The sequence below is a fragment of the Leucoraja erinacea genome, chromosome 22 (assembly GCF_028641065.1).
Source record: "Leucoraja erinacea ecotype New England chromosome 22, Leri_hhj_1, whole genome shotgun sequence".
NCBI lineage: Eukaryota > Metazoa > Chordata > Chondrichthyes > Rajiformes > Rajidae > Leucoraja > Leucoraja erinaceus.
Genome location: NC_073398.1, coordinates 16,436,650 through 16,464,438, shown reverse-complemented (window position 1 = coordinate 16,464,438; position 27,789 = coordinate 16,436,650). Strand labels below are relative to the sequence as shown.

At 40.1% G+C, this 27,789-nt stretch overlaps 1 protein-coding gene across 4 annotated transcripts in view; it reads right to left on the bottom strand.

Annotated features, from left to right (window-relative positions):
• Nucleotides 1-15,123: 15,123 nt before the first annotated feature.
• The window catches only part of gramd4a (GRAM domain containing 4a), a 104,714-nt gene continuing 92,048 nt past the window's right edge, over nucleotides 15,124-27,789 (bottom strand). For all 4 annotated transcript variants that reach the window (XM_055653032.1, XM_055653031.1, XM_055653030.1 and 1 more), the window contains 5 exons: nucleotides 26,771-26,918; nucleotides 25,970-26,063; nucleotides 22,714-22,798; nucleotides 19,196-19,264; nucleotides 15,124-17,604 (listed from right to left, as the gene is read on the bottom strand). In XM_055653032.1, coding sequence (XP_055509007.1) covers nucleotides 17,503-17,604; nucleotides 19,196-19,264; nucleotides 22,714-22,798; nucleotides 25,970-26,063; nucleotides 26,771-26,918 — 498 coding nt within the window. In that variant the 3' untranslated portion in view covers nucleotides 15,124-17,502. The remainder of the gene's footprint in view (nucleotides 17,605-19,195; nucleotides 19,265-22,713; nucleotides 22,799-25,969; nucleotides 26,064-26,770; nucleotides 26,919-27,789) is intronic.

Here is a 27,789-nt window from a genome sequence, read left to right as displayed (position 1 = left end):
ATCTAGGTGTGTTGTCATAGAAACTGCTGTGTAGAAAATCTAGCAGCTGTGTTGTCAGAAGTTCGCAAGCAAACTGATAAAACAAATGTAATACAAAAGGTATGCTGAGGGGCTAGGCATTTATTTGGATAATAATTAATTCTTTAAGGAATAGTCCCTGCCCTGCACCTTTTTATTCAAACATTCATAGAGTGGCTAAAGGGATCAGGGGGTATGCTGGGTCCCAAACATTATGGTGTCTTGAATGGGGGGGGGGGGGGGGGGGGGGGGGGGGGGGGGGGGGGGGGGGGGGGGGGGGGGGGGGGGGGTATAAACACAGCTGTAATTTCTACCACAATGTAGAAAAATGGCCATTAATAAAATCTGACAATGTGCACTTTAACCACAAGTGGTTTTCTCTATTACAAATCTCAAATTGTGGAGTACAGAGGCAAATATTTAAATGATGGGTCTTTGTCCCAAACATTATGGAGGGCACTGTGTCACACTTGGTCTTCTCATCCAAATCTGTGTCCCAAACACTGATCCCTACCCTCTTCATTACTATTTGTGGAATTTCAACTATTTAGCAATAGCCCTTTTAAAAGAGATAAAGGATTACAATTTTGGTCAGTAAGTGAACATTTTGTGCATTCAGAGAAGTTTGAACCTTTTATTATCCCATGAGCTGGTGTTCTACAGCCCAATGTTGTGTGATGAGCATCCACTTTTGTCTGGCTGTTTCACACTACCAACAATTTAAGGCTATCATCTGTGACAAAAGCTATTTCAAAGGTAAAGAAGAGTGAATGGATGATACCTGGGAGCGCAAGGCCACTATTTGCAACAATACCGCACTCTGCTTACTACAGGGTGACGTTATTGTGCAAGCCACAGACAACAGGTACTAATGAGACCCTTATGCTTACACTGTAGCTAAGTCCAGTCATCAGTCAATACATGCAGTTTTGCATCAAAGACTATATGGTAGGTTTGATAACTTTCTAGTTGCAGAATGTGTTTTACTGTAGTTGTATTTGGCATCTGCCTTTTAACAGGAACTCGGTCATAACTGCGCAGACAGTTGTGTATTAGGACCAGTATTGTTGGGCGAGTCCATTAAACTTACATTAAAGAAGGGAATGAGACCTATTTTATGTTCCCTGGGAATTGCTGGACATTGCCACTTAGCTCCATTCCACAAGGCTAGGATTTGAAGATTTACATTTCCTTCTCCACTCATGTGCAAAACCATCCCACAATTCAGCCTTCCCTCCCTTGCAGCTTATCTCTGCCGTGCAAGATGAGAGAAAAGGGAAAACTAAAATTGTGGGTAATTTAACTGGGGCTGAAGACTGGGGAGCTTCACAAGTGCTGAGCTTGTCAATATTGGCTTTTCACTCGGAAAAGGTGGCAACTATGAGCCCAAGCAGAGGCCTCCTCAGTAAACAGGATGTCCAAAAGCAGACGATTTTGACACTCTGAACAGCTTCAGCAAACCTTTCACATTCAATAGCATAATAATTTGTAAGTACGTGGCTATTCCATTTACCACTTCCAGATTTCAGGTCCAAATGACAGATTACAAAATAGTAAATGTCGCTTTTCCCTAACTTAAATTTGTTGGCCATTCTCTATATGTTGTGGAACACTACCAAAAGCAATGGGACAGTTCTACGTCTGCATATTCCGTGGTGCAAATGCACATCACAGTTAATCAAATTGAAAAGTTGAGACCATCGCAAGCTCCCATTAAACTTGAACGTGAATAAAGCTTCAAGGTTCAAACAAATTAAATGAGTAGACCCTCGAACAGAAAGAGAACAGAATGAATGTACTTCCTCCAGGGAGTGCCTCCTTTGTTCTTCTTCTCTCACTGAATTTGTGCTGCATTTACACTGGAGCCACAGTGTTGGTATGAAACAAAACTGCTTTGTAACAACACCGCAGTTATCGTGTGAACGCACACTGAGATTGTACAAAGCTGTTTGGCAGGAGGACAACTCAGATCTCACTGGCAAGCTGCCTGCAGCGTGTAGTTTAGTGATAACTGCTGCTGTAAGTCATGAATCGTTGCCCGTGAGAGCATTAAAAGTAATTTACTCTAATTATTTTGTGTTGTAGCTAAAATGTTTTTTTTTCATTGCTTTTTTTCCCCCGTCAGAACATTTATTCTTTACGAATTTTTGGAGATGTAAAGGAAAGCTCATCTGTCCTGGAAGATTTGCCAGAAAATTACATTGTTTGACAGCTAGAAAACTGGAAAGCTATTAAATAATATTTTTCTCTTCAGTGATTCAAGTCAGAAACATTGAAAAATATGTTGGAACCTATTTTAACACCGTTCTAACTACAAAGAAAAAAAGTTATCCATTATGATTTTAAACCCCTGTTGATTGACAGGGAAAGCATCAATATGGATAGAGTAGAGCAAGGCGCATATCTGTAATAGAATCCCAATTTCATTAAATAGATGAAAAGGTCAATGTGCATCCTATTAGACCGAATAATGTAATGTTATCAAGAGGACTTAGTACAACCACTGCACAATTACATGCTCATTGGTGTCAGCAGTACCTCAGCAGCTCGCACTTTTACATCGGAGTCTCAAGGTTATATGTTCACATTCCGTTCTAGATATGAGCACAAAGAACAAAGCTGACATTTGAGTGTGCTGCTGAAGGACTATACCTCTGTCAGAGACAGTGTCGTCCAGATTAGATGCTAGAGACACGAGAACCATGGCTAGAAATTGGAGCAACGTGTGATGGAATTTCATCAAAGAAATCACCCGGGTTCGATCCTGACTACGGGTGCTTTCTGTACTGCGTTTGTACATTCTCCCCCTGACCGCGTGGGTTTTCTCCAGGTGCTCCAGTTTCCTCCCACACTCCAAAGATGTACAAGTTTGTAGGTTAATTGGCTTCTGGGAATTGTAAATGTTCCTAGTGTGTAAGATAGTACTAATGTACGGGTTGATTGCTGGTTGGCACGGACTTGGTGGGCAGAAGGGCCTGTTTCCATGCTGCATCTCTGACGTCTCTCTCTAAAGTCTAAAGACTGAGAGGGAAATGGGATGAGTTTAGTGTCGGCAGCATAGACTTGATGGACTGATGAGCAGCTTTCTGTGCAGTACATTGCTAGGATTCTATCATCACCCTGTACCTCCTCCTTCCCCTCCAAAGAGTGCCTTGTCTTACTGCCTTTTGTCCTACAAATGTAGCAAAACATTTCATTTATACAGACTTTGACTTCATGGTATCGATGATAAACTATTAGATCGATTGATTCTAGAATTTCTCCATCATCTTTAAGATGATTCCCTGAAGAGTGTAAATACGTTGAGTATTTGCTCTAAGGAAAATACACACACTTCCATATTAAGCATGAACTCCCAGCCATATATCCAAACCTCAAACACACTTAGACAGGCCAGAAGTAAACAGTCTACTTTGTTAGATAAGATAAATTATTTCATTGCTTTGACCTATTCTCCCTGGAGAAACTGTTCTGTCCTTGGTAACAGTCTATAGTTCAAATTCCCCAACTCCTTGCTCTCAGTCAAGTCAAATCTCTTTCACAGCATTTTACCCTTGACGTACATATCTTGCACAACCTGCCCATTGCCATTTCCTCAATAGTTTCATAAAAGCTTAACACAAAACTGAATGTTATCAGTTATGCAACTACATTTGGTGACTCCACCTCAATACATCTATTAATTATTTTACAACATCCTAACCCCATCAGCCCAATCCTGCTCCTAGTCGTACTCAGTGTTTCTCTCCTCTGCAGAGCAGATTAGATTATTCCTCGACATGCTGTGTCATTATATCTGAATTTTACAATTCATATATTGCACATGAACAAAATCACATTAAAATATTCTCAACAGATTTCTGAGTACAAACACCACAAAAACCAACACCTTGCATAATTCATTGGATTTGAAAGGTAATTCATTTTGCCGCTGAATGTTAACATGTTGCGTTGGCTATTGTCGCCGGATGTGATTTACAAAGTGTGCTGCAACAAATTAGACATGCTTGCTGAACAAAATAATTTGTTCATGATCAATAAGTGGCAGATGTGTTAAAACAGATGCTGTAAACAGCTGATGCTCAGACTAAATGTGAAACTGTAAAACACAAACAGCACAATGGTAATGAATTCTGAAACGATGAAATGCAAAATCAGTTCAGCAGCTTTTAAACTTGTTACAGTAATTCCTTCAGTCTGGTTAACCCTTCATGTTTATTTCATCACCACCATCAGTGAACAGAAATGAACAAATATCACATCACAAAACAAACTAGATATAGTTGCTTTATTTGAAAATGCATAAGTCATGTACCCTCAATTATCGGATTACAGCAGGTTTCTCAAAGTCTAGGGAGGAAGGGAATCAGGTACATTGTGGGTGATTACTGCCATCAAGAGGGCACTGTTAGAATTACAGTTAATTTATGTGTGGATTGCAAAAAATCATGATGATGCTTCTTCAAAAGCCCAAATGCAAATTTTAAATTGAGATTATATGGTAAAAAATATATTTTTTAATTTTTTTCTCTTCATTTTCAGTTTTATTTCTCAAAATCAGTATAATTTCTTGTTTTAATGACAGCCTTACAGGGAAGAGTGTTGCAGAATGGGTTGGCACAGTGGCATCCTCCACATTCCAGTCATCTGAGCTCAAGGCTGACCTTTGGTGCTGTCTGTGTGGAAATTACACACTCTCCCCCTATGGCCATATGGGTTTGCCCTGGATGTTCTGTTTTCCTCACAAGGTCCCAATGCTGTGTTGGATTGTAGGTTAATTAACTACTCTACTAAACTATCCCTGTTGCAATTGTGTTTAAGTGAAGGGTATGTGCGAATGAATATGTTACCATTAGTGGAACTGATGGGATTTTTCTGAGAGTTGGCATAGACAGACCCTCTATATGTAAGAAATATGAGAAATAACTTAGGATGTTCTCAGAATATTAATATCTTAAGGATCTGATTCTAATTCTCTTACAACATTTAAGCAATAGACAGGTTTGGAGCGATATTGGCCAAACACGGGCAGATGGGGCTGGTGTAGCTAGGACATGTTGGCTAATGTGGGCAAGTTGGGCCGAAGAGCCTTTTTCCATGCTGTATCACTCTATGACTCTAAGTGCATCCATTATTACAATTTTAGGCAAACTAATAGGTTGCATGCTGTCACTTACTATGGGAGTCAATTGCTTCCGAAACCAACAGATAAAATTGCTGCTTGCTGCTAGTTGTTGGGAGCAATCTTAAGGCCTTCAAAACCTAGATCCCAATAATTATCTCTTATTTTCAGACACAACTATAAAACAAAGAATCTCTGGAAACAAATTGTTTATTATCTCATCTTTCTCATCAGAATTCATAGATCAACATAGAAAATAGGTGCAAGAGTAGGCCATTCGGCCCTTCAGCCATTCGATATGATCATGGCTGATCATCCAACTCAGTATCCCATCCCTGCCTTCTCTCCATCAACCTCATAATCAAGGTCCAGTTTTTTTTCCAGTCACCTTTTTTAAACAATTTTTACTGAATTTCAATTAAAGCATTGGCTGAAATACAATATTTATTCCGAGATTTAAACAATGTTTCGTTTGGCAGATTTTAAAAGCTTCCTTCAAATATTGATCCAACGTAAAACAGCTTCCAACTGGGTTGAAATATATGATGTGAACAATTTTGTTTATGTAGCTGCTGTTCAAGACAATGCTTTAACTGAGTTGATGAAAGTATTTAGATGTTCTGCAATAAATTTATTTTCATTATCTTTTTCTAATGTATCTTGGTGATATCCAAATTCCTGATATTAAATGTTAAATCAAAATGCATTGACATCAATTCCTTTACCTCAGTTTATGTCAAATGTGCCTCATCCTTGCTCTGCCCCCGATTCAGTTAACCACCCCCTGTGAGGAAATGTCAGTGTAGTGATTCTTAATTTCTGCTGTATGATTTTATTCATTATGTTCCTTGCCCCCACTCTAACCTTCTCCATTGCAAACCAAATATATTCCTTGATCACAAATCAGCTGCATTTCAGTGATATTTAGCTGGCTGGCTTCCTTCCCTCCACTTTTCAGCATCTGTAATTCATTTCTGTGCCACCTTCTTTGCCTCACAGTTCAACCACTTCACCAACTCGGTCATTACCGCCAAGTCGATTTTTTTTCACCTGCTCAAAATCCATAACCTTATTCTAATTTTGTTGCACTGGTCTGCTTCAGCCCTTTCTCTGCACTTCCAATTTGCACACTGGTATATCTAATGATTGATTCATTTCAAGCCAATTATTATCAACGGGCTGACGACTGTCTCCCAGGCTCGCTCCACTGATGGTCACCATCTCTCCTCAGTGCAAGCATTGGGTTCGACCTCATCAGTGCACTAGGCTAGGCAGGGGCAAATGGAAAGCTGGCATTTGGGGCAGCTGCATCTTTCAGTTTATATACTTAGATTAAAATTAAATATTACTCACGTTGACATTCACAAATAGTTTTAAAAACTATTTTTTAACTTGCGCCATGACCAAAGACAAAATATATTCTTCTTCATATTTTTAGATTCAGAGTCAACAACATGGAAACGGGCCCTTTGACCCAACTCTTCCATGCAAACCAAGAAGCCCCATCTAAGCTTGTCCCATTTGCCTGCATTTGGTCCATATCCGTCTAAACCTTTCCTATCCATATATCTGTCCAAGTGTCTTTTAAATGTTGTTATTGTCCCTGCAACAACTACCTCCTCTGCCAGCTCGTTCCATATATACACAACCCTCTGCCTTTCAGGTTCCTATTAAATCATTCCCCTCTTGCTTTAGACCAATGTACTCTGGTTCTCGATTCCCGCTACCACGGGTAAAAGTATCCATACATTCACCTTGTCAATTCCCCTTATGATTTTACACACCTCTATAAAATCATGTGCTCCAAGCAATAAATCCTAGCTTGGCCAATCTCTCGCCTGGCAATATCCTCGCAAATTTCCTCTGCACTCTTTCCAGCTTTCCATTTTTGTTAGTTTTAACACTGAAGTATCAGAGCACAACTTCACAAGATGGTGAAGCAAGTTGGAATATACATTCTGATGCTTGATCTTCATTTCATACACTTCCACAGAACACATTTGATTCAGACGACAGCCTTGCTCAGATTGCCCTCATATCTATTTCCTTTTGAAGTTAAATTCATTCTCTTTGTTTCCTGCCTTGTCTGTTTCACCGTTACAGGAGATTGTTGTCGGCATCAGTCTTCAGACTATCGTATCACATTAGTCAGTCTTTCCTTCTTATTCTTTCTCATGTACCTTACCATTGGGATTGCCTTACGAGATGCTTCTCTCTCTTCTGTTAGCACTCACCTTGTGATCTTCAGCCACCCAGAGTTTTGACCTGTGGTAAATGTGGTCCGATCGGTTGGTTTAATCGATTGCTGAGGAAATCCAGGTCCAGGAATTTCCCATTCCTCAAACTTTCAAATGTTATTCTGATACTTTTCTTTGTAATATTGATTGAGAACAATAATTGCTGTTATAAGGTTGTCCCACATTAAAGACGGTTTCATGTGACCAACTGTAACAATGTTGACTGCGTGAGGACTTAGAGTCAGTTTCTGAGCACCGTTTCTGATCCATGCCAGGGCAACTGGACTCTGGAGCACCAGATAATTCCCTCCCAAAGCAAGGGATTATCAGTGTGATGGTCACCCCCTCAAGCAAAAACTCAATCAAGTTAGTAAGATATAATTTGCTGCAGGCAAAGCCACGCTGACTGTGCCTGATTTCCCGTTCTCTTCCAGTTGTGAGTAAATCCTGTAGCCAAGGATCTCTCCAATAGCTTCTCCATCACCAATGTGACCAGTAATTTATCATTGTGTGGATTATCTCTATTTCCCTTCATAAACAAAGACAAAACTTTGGGTATCCACTGCTCCGAGACCTCCTCTATGGCTAGAGAAGATACAAAGATCTTCATCAAGGCCCCTGCAATCTCCACTCTTGCCTTTCCCAGTAAGCTGGGACAGATCCCACCCACCATAATGCTCTTCAATTGATCCAACACGTTCTTCTTATCTCTACTCTCCTTCTTGAACTCTACTCCAAAAATATTTTGTTCTACTCCCATTCACCCACCTGCCTTGAACAACCTACCTGCCTTCCAATATTCTTCCTCAGCTCTGAAATTGTAGCAAGACAGAGACAATGATAACAACTGGGTCAGCAATTCACAATCTGGGAAAATAGATTCCCATGCAATTCCCACACTCCAATATCTCTAGTTTTCTAATCCTAGTCCTTACATTAAAAGCATCACCTTTATTCCACGTTATCCGAGCAGTCATCCCGCTCCACTCCTGCACTGAGTTAAAGTTGTTCTTCGACTCCCTTACCCATCATTGGCAGTCACTCCCTCCTTCAAACTGTCCCCTGACTTTGGAACTCAAACAGAAACTATCGGTACTACAGCCTGATAACTTGACCCTTCCTTTTAAAGGCCTCACTTATTCCCATTCTTCTCGCTTGCTTGTTATCCTTCCAGTCCTTTTGTAAATTTCTCTGAGAGGTTCTTCTGCAAAAGACATTTTAAAAATCCATACTCTTTGAACTTGGAGAAATGGAAGTTGTAACAATGAGAACACGATTGCCATCCTATGGAGTGGAGAGAATATAATTGAAGACAGAGTTAGTGGCATTATGGTGAGGGATCAGAGGGAATATTAAAGGGGGACCTTGTGGTTGCCTGAACAATGGTGCCAAGGTAGACATCTCTGCGACAAACTCGGCAAATGATGTTTCCTGTGATGTAGGTCCATGCCCTCAGATTCCACCATCTCTTGAAAATACACTATCTGTGTGTCCTAATTATCAATTTATTTATTTTTAAATCCAAAAAAAAATGCCAGTTTCTGTAAGGAGCTCATTTAGTATTGCATTTTACTGAGTCGATTACTAGGTTTAGTTGTAACTGAGATTCTGGCTTTTAGTTGCATATAAAACCTTTACGTTCTCAGAAGCTACAAAATTGCTTCATTTAAAAGCATTCAGCCCCCAATTCATTGCCTTGATTTTTGTTTTCAACAGCAAGAGAATTGCAAAATTCCTGCAATGACTGACTGTTTTGGTGGATTGCCATACAGTTGCACATCATTAGATTGTCATCAAAATTACAATACATGCAAACTTACTTCTTTCATTATTTTTCTAGGTACAGATATAGCTTGAATTAGCAATTTCATGCAAATAGATTGATGTACGGTGCATAAATAAGTATTGAATTTTAACAAAGGAATATAAAGGAATATTAGGCTGCCAGCTGTTTTGCAACATTAAACTACTTTATTACTCTATATTACCATAAAAATACTATCTAAGTCTCCAGGTACCAAAGACACAAAGGTAATGTTGCTAAGTTTAGAGAACTTAGGGAAAAAAAGGCAGCATATTATAGATTTCACAGCCAAAACACATATGTCAAAGCTGGGTAAGAATGGGAATAAATGGGGCCACGGTGGCTTGCAGCAAGAGACCCGGGTTCGATCCCGACTACGGGTGCTGTCTGGATGGAGTTTGTACATTCTCCCCGTGGCTGCGTGGGTTTTCTCCGAGTTCTTCGGTTTCCTCCCACACTCCAAACACGTAAAGGTGTGTAGGTAAATGGGCTTGGTGTATATGTAAATTGTCCCTAATGAGTGTAGGATAGTGTTAATGTGCGGGGATCACTGGTCGGTGCGGACTCAGTGGGCCAAAGGGCCTGTTTCCGCGCTGTATCTCTAAACTAAAAGAAGGGGAAACGGTATCGGGCTGAAGTAGTTTCTGTTTGAGTTCCAAAGTCAAGGGACATTTTGAAGGAGGGAGTGACTGCCAATGATGGGTAAGTGAGTACAAGAACAACGGTGATTCAGTGCAGGAGTGGAGCAGGGTGACTACTCAGATAACATGGAATAAAGACAAGGCTTTTTATGTATTAAAGAAACTAGAGATATTGGAGTTTGGCAGTGTGGGAATTGCATGGGGAACTATTTCAACTTACTGACTGCGACCTGTAGTAAGGCTTTTAAGCTATTTTTTTCCCCAAGTAACTTCTATCTTCGTCCGACTGACAGTTCGTATGAGGATTTCAATGACACATCAAGCATCCCTTAAGTGAGCCGTAATTTACAGGGTTATCCAGATGAGGTTGGTTTCAGGGCATTTTTAAAAAATATAAAAGTGGAAATTTAAATTCTTCCATTGTCATGACAAGCCCAATTTCTAATATTCGATATCCTCTAATTCACTTGGGTACCGTATATAAATAATACATTAACCAAGCAAGGCAAATGACATTTGAGCTCTTTTCAAAGTGTAGGGATTGTTTCTTATATACAGGTCCACCTGTATTTGAAATCCCCCTCAAAAATGTGGAACCTAGGCCAGATGAGTCCGCCGATTTCGACCTAAAGAACTAAGGAATTGTAAGGGTAAAAATACCGTAATGGGACTAATCTACAGGCCCCCAAACAGTAGTCTGAACATAGGGCGCAAGTTGAATCAGTAGTTAAAATTGGCATGTAGTAAAAGTAATGCTGTGGATGTTATGGGAGATTTCAACATGCAGGTAGACTGGGAAAATCAGGTTGGTACTGGACCCCTAGAAAGGGACTTTGTAGAGTGCCTTTGTGATGGATTATTTGAACAGCTTGTATTGGAGCCTACCAGGGAGAAGGCAATACTGGATTTAGTGTTATGTAATGAACCGGATTTGATAAAGGACCTCGAGGTTACTGAGCCATTAGGAGGCAGTGACCATAACATGGTCAGGTTTAATTTACAATTGGAGAGGGAGAAGAGTAGATCGGAGGCGTCAGTTTTGCAGTTGAATAAAGGGGACTATGGGGCCATGAGGGAGAAGCTGGCCAAAGTTGACTGGAAGGATACACTAGCGGAGATGACAGTGGAACAAAAATGGCAGGTGTTTCTAGGAATAATACAGAAGGTTCAGGATCAGTTCATTCCTAAGAGAAAGAAAGATTCCATGGGGAGAAAGGGATGACCATGGCTGACAAGGGACATCAGGGACAGTATAAAAATTAAAGCGAAGAAGTACAACATAGCAAAGATGAGAGGGAAGCAAGAGGATTGGGTAATGTTTAAAGAACAACAGAAGATAACCAAAAAGACAATACGGGGAGAAAAGATGAGGTACGAAGGTAAGCTAGTCAACAATATAAAGCAGGATAGTAAAAGCTTCTTTAGGTATGTGAAGAGTAAAAAAAATTAGTTAAGACCAAAGTTGGACCCTTGAAGACCAAAAAAGATGAATTTATTATGGGGAACAAGGAAATGGCAGATGAGTTAAACAGGTGCTTTGGATCACACTTTATTTGCCACGTATGTTTTGCAACATATGAGGAATTTCATTTGCCAGGTCAGTCATACAATTATAAGTAACAGATCACTAAAAAACACATTTTAACATGAACATCCACCACAGTGATTCCTACATTCCTCACTGTGATGGAAGGCAAAATAAAGTTCAAGTCCTTCCCCGGTCGTGGGCCTCGAGCCCCCGTTGACGGGATGATCTTTACTCCCGTAGCTGGCGGCGTTCAGGCCCTCCATGTCGAGGCGATCCGCTCCTGCATCCGGGGGGGGGGAATGTCAGCTCCCCCGCGCCGGGCGATTGAACCTCGTGTCGGGGCTGGCCGTACCTTCTGGGTCGTTGGAGCTCCCGACTCGGACTCGCCCGAGACTGCGAGCCCTTGATGGTGATTTCTGCGGTGGTCGCGATCCCAGACAAGAGTTCAGCTCCGATGTTAAGTCCGCGCCCCGCGGTGTGGCTCACGACAGTCCGAGGAAGCTTCCAGCTCCATCGATGGAAGGCCGCAGAGCCTGGAGAAGGTGATCCGAAAATTGATCACATCTCCGGGAAAGTAAGAACCTGAAAAAATGTTTCCCCCGATCCCCTCCCCCCCCACATAAAACAAACCGAAGAACATTAAAACAAAAACTTTTAACAAACTAAAAAATACCAAAAAGAGTGAAAAGACGAACAGACTTCCGGCAGGGCAGCAATCTCCCCGGCGCCCCTGATGGTCTGTGAGTCATAGATTTAAAGTAAAGTCTCGACCCAAAACGTTACCCATTCCTTCTCTCCAGAGATGATGCCTGTCCCGCTGAGTTATTCCAGCATTTTGCGTCTATCTTCGATTTAAACCAGCATCTGCAGTTCTTTCCTACACATCTGGTACTTACTGCTGTTCCCACAGTATGGTCTCCTGGACTCCATAAATAATGTTTGATCAGTGACTACCTCAACTCTGCAATTATCTAGCAACCCTGTGGCCATTAAATGCATTCTTAAAAAACTGGTTTCTATCCACATAGGGTGGATAAGTGACGATACTGAGGCAGCGACTGACAGACGGGCAACATGAGGAGGAGAATGTCCAAGGTTCCTACATTTAAGGAAATTTTCCTTGCATTTATGAAGATATTACATGATTGCTTTGGTAGTATTTTAAGTATAAAGTATAAAGGCGGCTTGTGAATAAAGAACCAGTGCTTCTTTTTGGGTGGATTTGAATGTGTTGTTGAGTCATTCAATGATGCAGCACAAAAACAGGCCTTATGCCCCAAGCTTACTTGAGGCACTCATTTACTAGAACAACATTTTTTGTTTTAGGTAGGTGTGAGAATGATATGGAGACTTAAAATGACAAACAACCGGAAGCACAGAGACAACTCTGTGCAAAACTGTCTCCAATCTGTGTTTAGTTTCTCCAATGCAGAGGAAACCACATTATGAGCATTGAATGCAAAACATTAGATTGGGGGTGGGGGGGGCACAATAGCGTTGCTGCTTCACCGGCTATTAGTATCCAGGCACAATGGGAAGCTCCTGCATTTACATGGAAATGGGTGTGATTGGTGGATATGGAAGAGATCTGGGAATCGCTGAGGACCTTGGAGGGGAGTCGACTGCAAGTCAGCAGGTTGAATCACATTGAACTCACAGAAATTGCACAGGATAATGGGTTGGATAGAAAGTGAAGACCAAGGGAAGTCTATTCTTGCTCCAGCTATGGGAAGTGGTAATGAATGAATGATTATTTATTGTCACGTGTATCTAGGTACAGTGCAATGCTTTGTTTTGCATCCAACCGAGGCAGTACACAAGTGTCACCGGTGTTAGAGCTGACAAAGTTGCAAAAGTACCTAATAGTCCTATCGACTGCCTGCCGCCGCACCTGACAGCAGCGTGAAAGCTGAGGTGTGAGAAATAGATGAGATGCAGTAGCTGGAAAGCCACCTTGAAGGGTAAATGAAGACAGTGCAGGAATGCATCGAGTTTGGGAGAAAATGAAAAATAAACAAGGTCACTAGGGAAGCTTATACATGAAGCACATAGAGGCCCTGGCGGTTAATTTATATTTATTTTAGAGGATTATTTGTGGGTCATGTTGGGTAGAATGTTTCTTCTAATTTTCACAGGGGAGCCTTGAGCAAGTCTGGCTGTCATCATTAACCAGTGAGATACAGCAAGAGTGAAGGTAGGAAGGAAAATCTATATGAAAAACCTAGCAGCAAATAGCAAAGCAGTGTGAAGGTCACGATATGCATATTTCATTAAGGTCCTCGCTTAGAAAACGCAGAAGTAAGGACACAGCTTTATAAGATTCATGCTGAGGAATCCGATAATTGAGTGCCAGACTTGGTCACTGTGGAAAATGTAATTTAAGAGGTGAACTAGTTCAATGCATTTTAGCTGCACTGAGTAATTGCTTAGATTAATAGGACCCTGTGGCCATTAGCTGCATTCTTAAGGAACTGGTTTCTATTCATGCACGGTGGATAAATGTGAGCTGATACGAAGGCAGCGACTGACAGACATGGGTGGGATGAGGAAGACTGCCCAAGGTTCCTACATTTAAGGACATTTTCCTTGCATTTATATTATATGGTTTGCCTTTCTAGCAATTTATATAAAACACCTTCACAAATCCATTTATATCACAATGATTAGAAGCCAAGCACACTCATTCACCTGTAATTAGATAATTGAGTCAGCATACATTTGTTCAGACAACTGGGAAGAGTCACCTTGCTGCAGCACCTAAATGTGCATTATATTTACCCAGGTCTTTTGTCCACATTATTCAGACCTGACATTTTCTTGTGTTGCTTATAGTCTAAATGAATAACATCTTCCTGTACTTGGACCAGCATGCCCCGGATCTTTTAAATATTCTGGGATGACCTTCTCACCCCTTTTATTACTTTGCATAGGTCTATTTCAATAATATAAAGTGGACATGATACTTCAGAGATGTTCCAACCAGAACACGGTACATTTTAAACCTGTCTTCCTGCGCCCAAAATTAAACTGCTCTATCTATGTAGATTATGCCCCCCTGCTTTTGTTAATTGCTGTTTTAGGGATGCTGCATGGAAACGGGTAATTTGGCATACCGAGTCCGCTACGCGATTACCGATCACTTGTACATACTAGTTCTATCCTACACACTAGGGACAATTTACAGAAGTCAATTAACCTACAAAACTTTGGAATGTGGGAGAAAACTAGAGCTCCCGGAAAAAATCCATACGGTCACAGGGAGAAGATACAAACTCTGTACGGATAGCAGCTGTAGTCAGGACCCGGGTCTCTGGCACTATAAAGCAGCAACTGCTGTGCCACTATGCCACCCGCCCTGTACTCTATAGATTGGACACATTTTCAGCATATAGCCTAATGAATCTGAGTTTTTTTTCCAAATCCATTCTTGATGATTTCATTGCCTTTTATGGAGTAAGCGTCAATTCCAAAGTGAAACTGTCTCAAAGTGTGCAATTTCAATAAAACAAATGCATCACAGCTGTTTAATACAATGGGGAGGAAAACTCTTCAGCGGCTTGTTTTGACAACATCTGTTATTTGCAATGAAGCAAATGAAGGAATGTTTCATCGATGGCACAATTACAAGGTGATCTCATTACTACTCACCTAGTGCCTAGAGCATAACTGCAACTTCAATTTGTACAGGAAGGTTTGGCAGCAAAAACAACTTTAGTAAACTTTCCAACAGATGGCAGCTGAAAAGCATATATTATAAAACCATAAACAAGGAATTCTTACAGAACCATTTATTTCAAATAAAAATCTGCATGACTTTTTACAAGACTATTTCTCATTTTAGAATAAACATGATCCAAAGCTTGCAGATCTTATAGGCTTAAGTTACATTTGGATCCATTTATATTTTCTGCATTTACACAAAAGTTTTACATGATACCAAAAACAATTATGCACAACTTTCAATATGTAAACAGTCAACATATCTAATGTACATCAACAAGAATGGCAACTGCTGTTTTTTGTGATTGGGAGTATTAAGAAAATAAATCGCATTAGTTGAAAACTACTAGTTGATGTTTCATTTTTTACAAAGTTGTTTATAATATTTTAAACTTAAGTTAGTTGCTAGTGAGTATCCTTCAAGGAATGCAAACTAGCAAATTCACTTCTTACACAGAAGCTGAAAAATTAGCCCTCAATAAACATTCCCACAATAAGAGTACACAAAGGAAGCTTGGCAAATGTTCGTACCAGGAAACTCTATATCATAAACGAGCTACTATTTATATACCAGTGTTTGCAGCAATAATAATGTTCAATTAAAAGTTCCAATGAATTAAACCTTGAGCAAACCCAAGGTAAAGTGAAAAATATTACACATGGTCAGGTATTTTTATGAAGTCAATATAAATTATATGCGCACATGTAAAAATAAAATGGGCCGTAAAATCTTAAGTATTGATAACTGGTAGCTCTGCAGTTTATTGAAGGTTATATCCATTAGGGGTTTGTTGCCCATCATATTTAAGTTACATTCCAATGATTTTGATGGTGAATTTGGAGCATGTGAGCAATGGGCAGGGGCAGCTGCTGCATCCGATCACTCAAGTGACAGGAAGAACGTGCGCCACGTCAGAAAGGAATGGGATTTTTTTCCCCTGCACGATGGTGCATATGGGCATCTGTCATCAAATTCATTGCATTTTATGTAGAAGGTGTGTGAAAAAAAAAATCAAACTTTGATGCAGGTAACCCCTATCCTGAACTGAAGCAAGAAATGAATGAGAAAATAAATCCTCAAAGCAGATGTACATTATCTTTGAATTCATAATTGGAGCTGGAATGTGGGTCCATATCTGCGACAACTATCAACAATTTTCCAAACTATTCTCCATCTGGACATTGAACAAATTTGCACGTGGAGAGAGGGAATATCAGATGATATTAATGGACACACCTTCCACGCAAGTCCCAAAGAGTGTGCATTGAAGATTGATTCAGCCATTTTTAAGAAAGAGGTCAAGCCAAAATATCAATAAATATAATTGCTATTTAAAAGGATGCTCGTTCACACACAGAAAATGGTCAAAAAAGGACACAAAATGTTGGAGTAACTTAGCAGGTCATGCAGCATCTCCGGAGAACAAGGATAGGTCACATTTTGGGTTGAGACCCTTTGCCAAGTCTGGAAAAACTATCAAGGGCGAACTTTCTGGAAGGAGCCAGCCGGCAGTAAGTGTCCGGATAAGTACGTAGATGTAGCTTTCAATATCTACCAGTTGGAAGATTTGTTCAACACACATAGTTCATGTAGCTGTATGGCCACATCACAATAAAGCCTGAAGGAGCGGGTGTGAAAAAAAATCAAAGCACATAAAATGATCTGAATAGGTTGTTATAACAAAAGAATTATTAAAAAAAAAAAAAAAAAATAGAATTGATATCAGTAATTACATTTTTGCACCAGTGGAAACACTGGCTGAGATTTCATCTGCAGTGGTTTGTGACATAGCATGCAAATATTTAACTGGCCTACAGAAGCCTCTGAACAATTACTTAATAATTATTATTTTAGGTCCATACTTGAGGTTCAGGGTGTAATTTAATCACTTAGGTATTTTTTTTTATTCTAATAAAAAGACATTGAACAGATAACTTTGTTTCCCTCCTCAGAATTTCTGTCCAACATTTGCTGCATTTCTGCTCAACCTTAACTTCCTAATTCCTTTTGAAAATATTACTTCAAACAATACTAGTCATCTGAAATGGACACTGAAAAGTATACAATCTTGGCATTCAGATTTTGCACGTTTTACTTCAAATTTTATCTTACATTGTTTTTTCTTTTCGTTAAAAAAACACTTTAATTATACACTACTTCGATGTAATCTAACATTTAGAATGTCTGTAAACAAATGCCAAAAGTGCTTACTGTGCCGCGATTACTATGATAGTAACAGCACTTCTGTGCAAAACTCTCACCAAAATGTAAAATAACTAAACAGCAAGTTAAAAAATGTTTAGATAGTAAACCATCTATTCCAATTGGGTACAAAATCCATCGCAAATATCATCAAACAGATAATAAGAGGTCTAATTGCTCATTTCAACATTATTGTACACGTGAAGAATTCCTTATTGACACCATGTGGTTAGGTTTCATTACTGGATATGCTGGATGCTATTTTGGTATATTGACAGTTTATTGCTTCAAAGGCTTCATCTCTGTGTAACATAGCACCAAATACCAGCGGCTGAAGAAAAGCAAACAAATAAAAACATATCAAAGAAAAATCCATTACAAATGTAACAAGCACGCTAACCAAAAAGCTCTCTGTAACACCATCACATAGAATCACAGAAAATTTATGACACAGGGGGGTCGTTTGATCCATTTTGTCCATGAAAATGAAGGAATTACGCAATCTAATCCCATTTTCTATCACTGCTTCCGTAAACGCCGAGGGATATCTCTGCTCTTCAAGAGCACAAGCAAGTGCTGTTTAAATGTGATGAGTGTTTCTGCCCTCACCACCCTTTCTGGCAGTGAATTGCAGAACCAGATCCCCATTTGTGTGAAAAGTTTGTTCTCATTATGTGAGCAACTACTTTAAACCTATGATCAATGGTATTTATCCTTGCAGCAGTGGGAAATAGGTCCTTACTAGTTACCCAGTCAAGGCACCGCACATAATTTTAGATATCTCAGTCAAGTCTCTTAACAAATGGAGCCTATCCATTTAGGTCTATCTAACCTATTTAGCTTATCAGCCCATTTAGAGTGGCACAGTGGTAGAGTTGTTGCCTTACAGTGCCATTGATCCAGATTCGATCATGATTACAGGTTCTGGCTGTACAGAGTTTATACGTTCTCCCTGTGGGTTTTCTCTGGCAGCCCAGGTTTCCTCCCACACTCCAAAGATGTATAGGTTTGTAGGATAATTGGCCTCTGTTAATTGTAAATTGTCCCTAGTGTGTAGGACTAATGCTAGTGCATAGGGTTGGCATGCCCGGTGGGACAAAGGGCCTGTTTCTAAGCTGCATCTCGAAAGCCTAAAGTAAAGTCTAACCAATTACTAACACCTCTCAGTACTGGCAAATCCTCATAAATCCTTGCTGCACTCTCTCTAATGTAATCACACACTTCCTGCAGTGCAGTGACCAGGAATATGCAATGTACTGCTATCTGATGAGTGTTGACGAAACATAACCTTTGCTAATAATGCCATCTTGACCATCTTATCAGCCTATCCTTTGAAGGATCGGTGAACATGCATTCTAAACTCCCTCCATTTTCCCACAGCAGTCAGTACCCTCCCATTTACTGCACATTTCCTTGGCTGGACACATCCCCCTCAAATGAAATACCTCACATTTGCTGAACTAATGACCAGATCATCTACATCACTCTTCAATCTAAAGCTTTCCTCCACATACTTAACCTCATGGCCAACTTTTTGGGAGTATATGAATTATATAACTGCTGAGAAGCAAGTGCACTCTGCCAAACAAATGTCATACTGCAATTAAACTGCTAAAAATGATCCCCAAACATATAAATGAAAAATACGTAAATATATTAATCTGTGCAAGATTACCCCGAGTACTGCAATGCACAACATTATTCAGCTACGTTGTTAAGATTTGCTTTTTCCTTGCAAGACTAATGACACTATGCAGAAGGATTGTGCTTTCAACAAATTACTGGTTGACAGCATCTCTAAAGAATTTAAACTTTATTGTTAGGGACTGAAGAATTCTCAGATGGAATGACTGTTTATTTATCATTGATAAGCAAAATTGTGAAATATCAAATTACAATATCAAAGTAGGGAAATTACTTACTTTTTGTGTAAATGGAGTAGTTATTGAAATTCCCATTCCTGATCCGGGTAAAACGGACAGGACTTTATACTGTGGGAAAAACAGAACAATGGGAGAGGTTTAAAATAAAAGCAAATACGTTTTCAGCAATGAGATTGCATTTTAAGTTATTCCCAGATCAATAAAAGTGGCCTGGATACTAAAAAAAAAAAAATTCAGAGTCCCACATCCCACCTGCAGTGGAACCAGGCACGGAAATCGCTATCAAAATATGGAGGGACACAATTTCTTGGCGGCCGCGCGCACATGGGCACTCACACACACAGGCGCAAGGCTTCGGAGGCTCAATCCAGCGCTAAATGCAGCTCAACTCTGCCTATGGGCACTCACACACACAGGCGCAAGGCTTCGGAGGCTCAATCCAGCGCTAAATGCAGCTCAACTCTGCCTGTCTCGCTGGGTTAACCTACAGCCCTGCCTGGACTGACGGGACAGCAGCACTGCTTCTCCACGCTGACTGCAAGCCTGGGCCATATTTCCCGCAAGTCCATGCAGGGCTGTAGGCTAACCTGGCGGAACAGGCAGAGTTGAGCTGGGTTTAGCGCTGCTTGACTGCGCTGGCTGTGGGCCTGGGGGCATCGCGCCCGTCTGACTCCCGATGTCTCTGGCCACCCTCGGGCGTGGGGGGCACTCGGGTGGGGACGGGACAGCGCCGGAGAGCCGGGATCGATCCTGGCTGCGGATGAGGCGCACCTGTGCCGAGAACGTTTTGGCACGTCTCCCTCATACAATCATCGCGCTGAATTATCATGTCCCGCCCCCATTGCCTGCTGTCTGATGTCTCTCTCGTCCAATCAGCACCCTCGATCAGCAGTCCCACCCCTACTGTCTCGCGGAAAGCTGAGATTTCATCGATTTTTAAAATACGGATTACAAAAAATGGGGGGGGGGGGATGGACTGTCCCCCACCTCTCAAAATAGGGGGGGGACGTGTCCCACCTGGCCCCCCTGGATTTCCTCCCCCGAGTGGAACAGGATTTTATTTAGATTCCGCTGCAGTGGATTCTGGTCTCAGTTTCACCGCTGGATTTGTGAACTATTGATTTCTACGTGGAAGGTAAAACTGAGGCGGGTAAAAAAAAATAAAAAGGAGATGCTACTGATGGAAAATAGATGCTAATGAAAGGGTCTTGGTGAGACCACACATGGAGTATTGCGTGCAGTTTTGGTCTCCAAATCTGAGGAAGGACATTATTGCCATAGAGGGAGTGCAGAGAAGGTTCACCAGACTGATTCCTGGGATGTCAGGACTGTCTTATGAAGAAAGACTGGATAGACTTGGTTTATACTCTCTAGAGTTTAGGAGATTGAGAGGGGATCTTATAGAAACTTACAAAATTCTTAAGGGGTTGGACAGGCTAGATGCAGGAAGATTGTTTCCGATGTTGGGGAAGTCCAGGACAAGGGGTCACAGCTTAAGGATAAGGGGGAAATCCTTTAAAACCGAGATGAGGAGAACTTTTTTCACACAGAGAGTGGTGAATCTCTGGAACTCTCTGCCACAGAGGGTAGTTGAGGCCAGTTCATTGGCTATATTTAAGAGGGAGTTAGATGTGGCCCTTGTGGCCAAGGGGATCAGAGGGTATGGAGAAAAGGCAGGTACGGGATACTGAGTTGGATGATCAGCCATGATCATATTAAATGGCGGTGCAGGCTCGAAGGGCCGAATGGCCTACTCCTGCACCTAATTTCTATGTTTCTATGTCTATTACCAGGGTATTGTTTAACATCTTTGATTAAGGATTTTTAGCCAATTTTTTAAAACATAATTCAAACAGAATTTGAACCTCAAGAAGTTCAAATGATAACAAATAAATTGTATTGTATTGTATTGTAATATATTGCTTTTGCTCTTTGGGCCAGAACTTCCAAGTGTGGGCCTGACACCCCCAGATGCTCCACACCCAAATAATGTGAGGAGGTGATTTTGATTGCCAAGGAATCTAGACTCCAGTTCTGAATGGGGACAGGAATGCCCAGGCACACTGTAATTCGTAAGTTGCTCCTGAAGGAGAGGATTTTTTGTTGTCATGATAAACAGACAGGAAGAGGTTAAGGAATACGGTGAAACTGATGGGCTGAAGTGTATTTATTTCAATGCGAGGAGCATCATGGGTAAAGCAGTTGAACTTAAAGAACCTGAATCTGTGCTTGGGAATGTGATGTTGTGGCCAGATGTGTACAGAGATGGTTGCGAGAAGGACAGAACTGGTATCTCAACATTCCAGGGTTTCAAGGCAATAGAGAGGGAGGAGAAAAAAGTTGTTGCTCTAATAATTAAGAAGAATCACTCAGAGACGACATGCTGGAGGGTTCATCCACTGAGGCGATATGGGAAGAGATATGCAACCACTCTAATGGAATTATACTATCGGCCCCACCATAGCCAGAGGAAATAGAGGAACAGAAATGTAGACAGATTGTGGAAAGATGCAAAAACAACCGGGTTGTTACAGTGGGGGACATTAATTTCCTCAATATTGATTCAGACTAATGTAGTGCGGCAGATTTTGTAAGGTGCATCCAAGAGGGTTTCCTGATGCAGTAGGTGGATGATGCAACTCAAGGAGATACCATACAGGACTTGGTATTAGACCACAAGCCTGTCCGGGTGACTGTTTCAGTGAAAGACCATGTTGAGAACAGTGGTCACAAGTTTTAAGATTGTTTTGAATGTGGTTAATTCTGGACCTTAGGGAAGGTACAACAGTGCCCTCCATAATGTTTGGGACAAAGACCCACCATTTATTTATTTCCTTTTTCTTTTTGGCCAAATTTATCACCTCTGGTCATCCAACATTCCCTTGCCTTGCCATCCTTATCCCTTTTCCTTATTGGAATATGCCAATCTCTGTACTTTGGTCAACTGGCCTTTAAACAACTGGCAAATGAGGACTTCTAAAATGCCCTTTTAATAAAATCTGACAATGTGCACTTTATCACATGTGATTTTTTTTCTATTACAAATCTCAAATTGTGGAGTACAGAGGCAAATAAATAAATGATGGGTCTTTGTCCCAAACATTATGGAGGGCACTGTAAATTGGAGCAAGGCAGGTAAATTATACAGGAGCTAAGAAGAGTGAATTGGGAACAGTTGTTATTGGGTAAGTCCTCATTTGCCAGTTGTTTAAAGGCCAGTTGACCAAAGTACAAAGATTGGCATATTCCAATAAGGATCCAAATATCCAAATAATATCCAAAATATTATTATTCAAATCTTTAAGCAATTTTTCTATCACCATTGTTCTCCAATAACAGAAAACTTGTAAATAAAAAAGTTGCTAAAATTATCATTCATATTTGTACTCAAGAAAAAATTACGGGATTTTAAACATTAATATAAAAGCTGCAATATAAAATATCTGGAAACATTACATGCAACGGTGAGTTATACATAAACATTCAAGTAGAAGTATACTCATATTTAACAAAAAGCTAAAACAAAATTCCATATTCAAAAATCTGGTCAGACATACCTTTTGAATTTCTGTAATTTCTTTTAGTTTTATTATCTTATTTTTCTTGGATGACCCAGACCTGGAGCTTTCAAAGCATAAATAACTGGAGAAAAAGAAACAACCCATACAGTTTTAATAAGGAAACTAATATGATGAAGAAAATGACAAACTTCATTGGTGATTTTGCATAACCATGGCTTTCACACCTGGTTTATTCTGCATTCAACAACCAACACATCAAATATGTACTTGATGACAAATAAAACAGGAAGAATCTGTCAATCACAAAAGTGAAACTTTAAGATGTGATTTTACATTCATCTAGAGTTTATTTTTAAATTAAAATAAATGATTCAGAATCACAGAAGGTAACAAGACAGTAGGCGAGTCAGACTATCAAATCATACAATTCCATGTAAGATCAATCCCGTCTCATTCGTCTGCCCAAAGCCCTTTAGATATCTTTCTAGTTCCTTTCTGAACACTACAATTGAACCTGCTTCCACTACTACCCAAGCACAGTGCATTCCAGTCCAACCCTTTTTGCAACTGATATCAATCGCTATTTATTCTGTTTGTATATTTTTAATTAGTTTAATGACCACTATCAAATTTCCCTCTAACCTCCTCTATTCTGAGGAGAACCACACAATTTCTCCGGTCCTTCAACGTAACTAAAGTCCCTTCTGAAAATTATTTTGTTAATTCTCTTCTGTGCCTTCACAAATGTCTTTACAGCATTCCTACATGCGGTACCTGGAAATGGGCACAAGATGTAGCTGAATGTGTGAGAGCCATTTGTTGCAATTTTACTAACTGCTAAATATTCAATTTTTTATCTGATAAATTCACTCACTAATCTAAAGTTCCTTTCATGTCAGTCAAATCCAAATATTATTGGTGTTGATTACATTAAGACATTGATCATGTTATACTACAAAGTAAGGCGTTGCAAATTTTGACTTAACGATAACGATATCTTCATAAAATTATTGGTAATTTTCCCATAATATGCCACACCATAAATTGTTTATTTTTTTCTTGCATGTTCAAGCACTTATTCGCCTAGAATTTGTATGGCCAGGAAATTTCAAGCTTGCTTCAGTAACATTAGTATATGCCTCGGCATTTTTCACTCCTGATTTAGAATGCTAAACCAACCAGTTATAGATCACAAACATTAACTCGGGTCAGTGCAACAAGTTTTGGTTTCAGGTTGTAATGTGGACTTAAAAGTTTTCTTCTGGCTAATGATCTCATATGCATAATAAAATTAACTGAATGTATATCAAAGCTCCATTTCCTATAGGTAATCTTCAGTATGCCATAACACTGCTGAAGCTGCTATCTCAGCTATTCCAACATTAAAATTGGAGACAAAGAGGCAATGGAAGAGTGAGACCATGACATGTTTCCCAGATTATGACCTGCTGACCTGAGCAGAGAAATGGAAGAGGGAAGTCTTTTATGTTGAGAGGCCAAAATAAACAGATAGAAAAATGCCATTGAGCTATTCCCTAACAGTGATACTGATGAAGCAGCCAGAACTAATTCCATGAATTTGCAAGGTAAGAAAATGTATAGATGACCTGTAACTGTACCTCGATTGTGCTGTCTTCACCGGGAACTAAAGACAGCATTTCACATGCATGCACACACACGCACAAACACTCACGCATAAAATTAACCGCTAAGAACAACATTGATTTTCCATACCAAATCCATCCACACCCATCCTACCAGTTTCCCAAACCCATTGGTATATACGGACTGCACAAAAACCGGACGTTTGTACCTGTGTTACTTGGCTATTCCGAAACATTTGCTAGTATTCCCACATTGTTGCGGAGCAAATTTCAAATTTAAGGCCAAAAGATTCAGAAATGTCCACGTCATGATGGCCTGAGGCTTGGAGGCGAATCTGAAGTGGATGGTGTTCTTACATTTCTGGTGATTCAGGTCAAGAGGTGTTTTTTTTTTTTGAGTAATTGAAGCAAAATTGGCGTGTACTTTGGAGATGGTACATACTGTACTGGGCGTGAAGGAATGAGCAATAGTGCAGAGTAACGTTAATAATGCAGGACGTTTATTACTGGATGATGTCAGGTAGATGAATGTTGAACCTATCCAGAAGACAAGTCGAGACAATTCTATCCAGTTTCTGACTTGTGCCACTTGGACGGATCAAAAAAATTTGGGGCCAACATTCATAATGTCAAAAATAGGGATGAAATGTCATGATTGATAAAAACAGTTGGTTCTTAGACAATGCTCTCCTACATGCAAATTTGAGAGATAAAATAATTGAATTCTAATAAACCTTCATATGAAGAAAGATTCCAACTATGGATGTGTTTTCCCCTTCATGCCCATGGACCAGCGGGAAGCCTGGTCGCCCAATGCAAACCGTTCCCCTTTATCCAACACAACTCGTTCCCCCAACGCAGTATTCCAGCAATCACCCATAGCCAACAACTGCGCAGGGGCTGCTCATTTCGCCTTATTCAGCCTCCCTCATTTTTAAACTTAAAAAAAACGCATTTGCACTTACTAGCTAGCAGAACTCAGGGAATAAGCGAAAGACAGTTGTTTCCCCCCCCCACCCCCAACTTTTAGAGATCTTTGAAAGTTTTCATAAATAACTCAAGAAATAATGCATGAAATTTTGAGATAATGCGATTTTTGACTTCACGACATAAATCTCTATCGGAATATGTAAAAATTTCACCATTAGCGTGTCGTATTTTCGAGGAGATGTGAAACGCACACGAACATCACAAATAAATACACATCCAAGATCAGAGCTTTATAATTAAATAAGGATAGAAGATGCTATTTTTAGATTCCGTGCTGAACAATGGAATAATGCTTTGATTTCTTTTGTATATCCTTCATTCGCATTGACAAGCAGATTGTTGATAGGCAACAGAAAATGGTTCCAAAATTTTTTTTCTTTTTTATTGGTTTTGGGTTTTCATAGCCTCACCAAAGCTTCTAAAATGTAAATAGCATCAACTTCCCGAAGGATTCCAGACGGGCCGCGCGGCCAGAAGTCTTTCCGACGGGCCGCGGCTGTGGACTGGAAGCGTGTGCGGAGGCTTTTATCGTGGCGTCGTGGTCTTTGCAAACCTACTTGTCTTATTGTAATAAAATATTAAATGTTTTGTAATTGTGGTCAAATATTAAATTGCATTAATAGTGAACAGTTCCTCTTTTGTCATATTACCTTTTGCACAAAAAATAGTCTAGACAGAATATTTTTAATATCACCTACTTTTCCGTTACATAGAGAAAACCATGCCGAATATAGTCAGTGGGTATCTTCTTGTCCCTGTTAATTAGACAGCAGCGCCACCCATTTTCACATACTGTAAAAGAGCATATTTTTAATTATGAATTTCCAATTTGGTGACATGTTACATACAGTCTGCCAACAATAACATTTTCCAAAATTCCAAAGTCTTTCTTTGTATTTGAACGAAGAAATTCATGGACAAAACTCATGTCATACACGGTGAGCAAATGTTTACCTCTAATAAAAACAAGTATTCTCAAAAGCTTTTCCAGCTTCCCTCCACTACTACAATCACTGAAGTAGGATCCCAACTTAACCTTTCCATGTCCCCCAGAGATACTGCCTGACCTGTTGACTCCAGCACTTTGTGCTCTTCATAAGATTTCAGCATCTGCAGTTTCTTGCGCTTTTCTTAAAAACGAATGACTTTTCAAATTAGATGCATGGAAACATAACAATGTTCATGCCTTTCTACCGCATGAATCTTGTTCTGCCCTTCAAACAGGTCGTGGTTGGTCTGTATTGTTACAATTGAATCCCAGCAATTTATAGCCAAGCAATAAATTGACCAACTGACCTGGATTTAAACGCCCACAACTTTTGTTCTACCCCTCAAGATATGCTATTGTAGTTATTGTTTCACACAATTAGGAATTCAAAATAAAATCTGCATTCCAACCAAACATATATAAATCACAATGCTTTACTTTTGACATACCCAGAAATGTATTTTAAAATGAATCACTGCCTTCAATAGATGGCGAACGTCGTTGTACCTACCGGGTAAAGGACGCTCATTCTCTGCCAAGCTGAAAATCTCACTGAAGCTGTTTTTTTTTTTGCTGTGTGACCGTGCACCATCATCCTCCCGACTATAAACAGACATGGCATTGGCAGTTACATTGGACCTTGACACAACCGTAGGAATCTGTGAAAACATCACAATTAGCTGGTAGGTATGCGTACAAAACGTACATAAAATCGCATGCCTCTAATTGGCAAGTAAATGAGTAATGGACATCCTTCCATTGCAAAGATACCTACAAACTTTCAGAGAAGTAAAGAAACTGTTGGGAGAAATCTTGCAGGGTTGGCATTAGTGGTTACCATTGAGAACACTGGCTTTCAGCAGTTGAAACATCAGAGTGTCTTGGACTTCGATGCAGCCACTGCATGGAGGTCACCATTCTTGGGCAGATGCTTGCTGTTTCTGACACTACACACCAACACAGAGATTCCTCACTATGGTACTGGCAAACTGTCTCTATGATCCAATGGCTAGTCAAATCCAGAGTAAAAATCAGACTGCTGAAGAGCAGGCCAGGCAACATCTGTGCAGGAAAATGGACAGATGTTGTTTCAGGTCAGGACCCTTCTTCGGACTGATGGGAAAGGAGATAGCTGATAGAAAGAGGCAAGTCAAATTCCAATAATTTCAATGGGATTCTTGGCCTGGACATTAGTAGACAAAGTAGAAAGTTAGACAGTTTTTCTTTTTAAAATGATTTTAACAAATTAGGCTTTCCATTGGCAGCTTTTCATCATTCTCAATTCAAAATGTCTTTAATAATAATACGTTTTACATCCCTTCAACTGCCAGGGATATTCAAATACACTTTATTCTGGAGTTAGGGCTGTGCACAGTGCTGCCTGAGGCCTGGTCACTGCCCAACTGTAAAATGGCGGCGCTTTGCGGCAGCAGCCCCTGCAGTCCGTCTATACTAATTTTTTTGTCTCGTTTAATGTGTTTTTATATTGTTTTAATATTTTATATTATTTTTGACTGTATATGTGGGGGG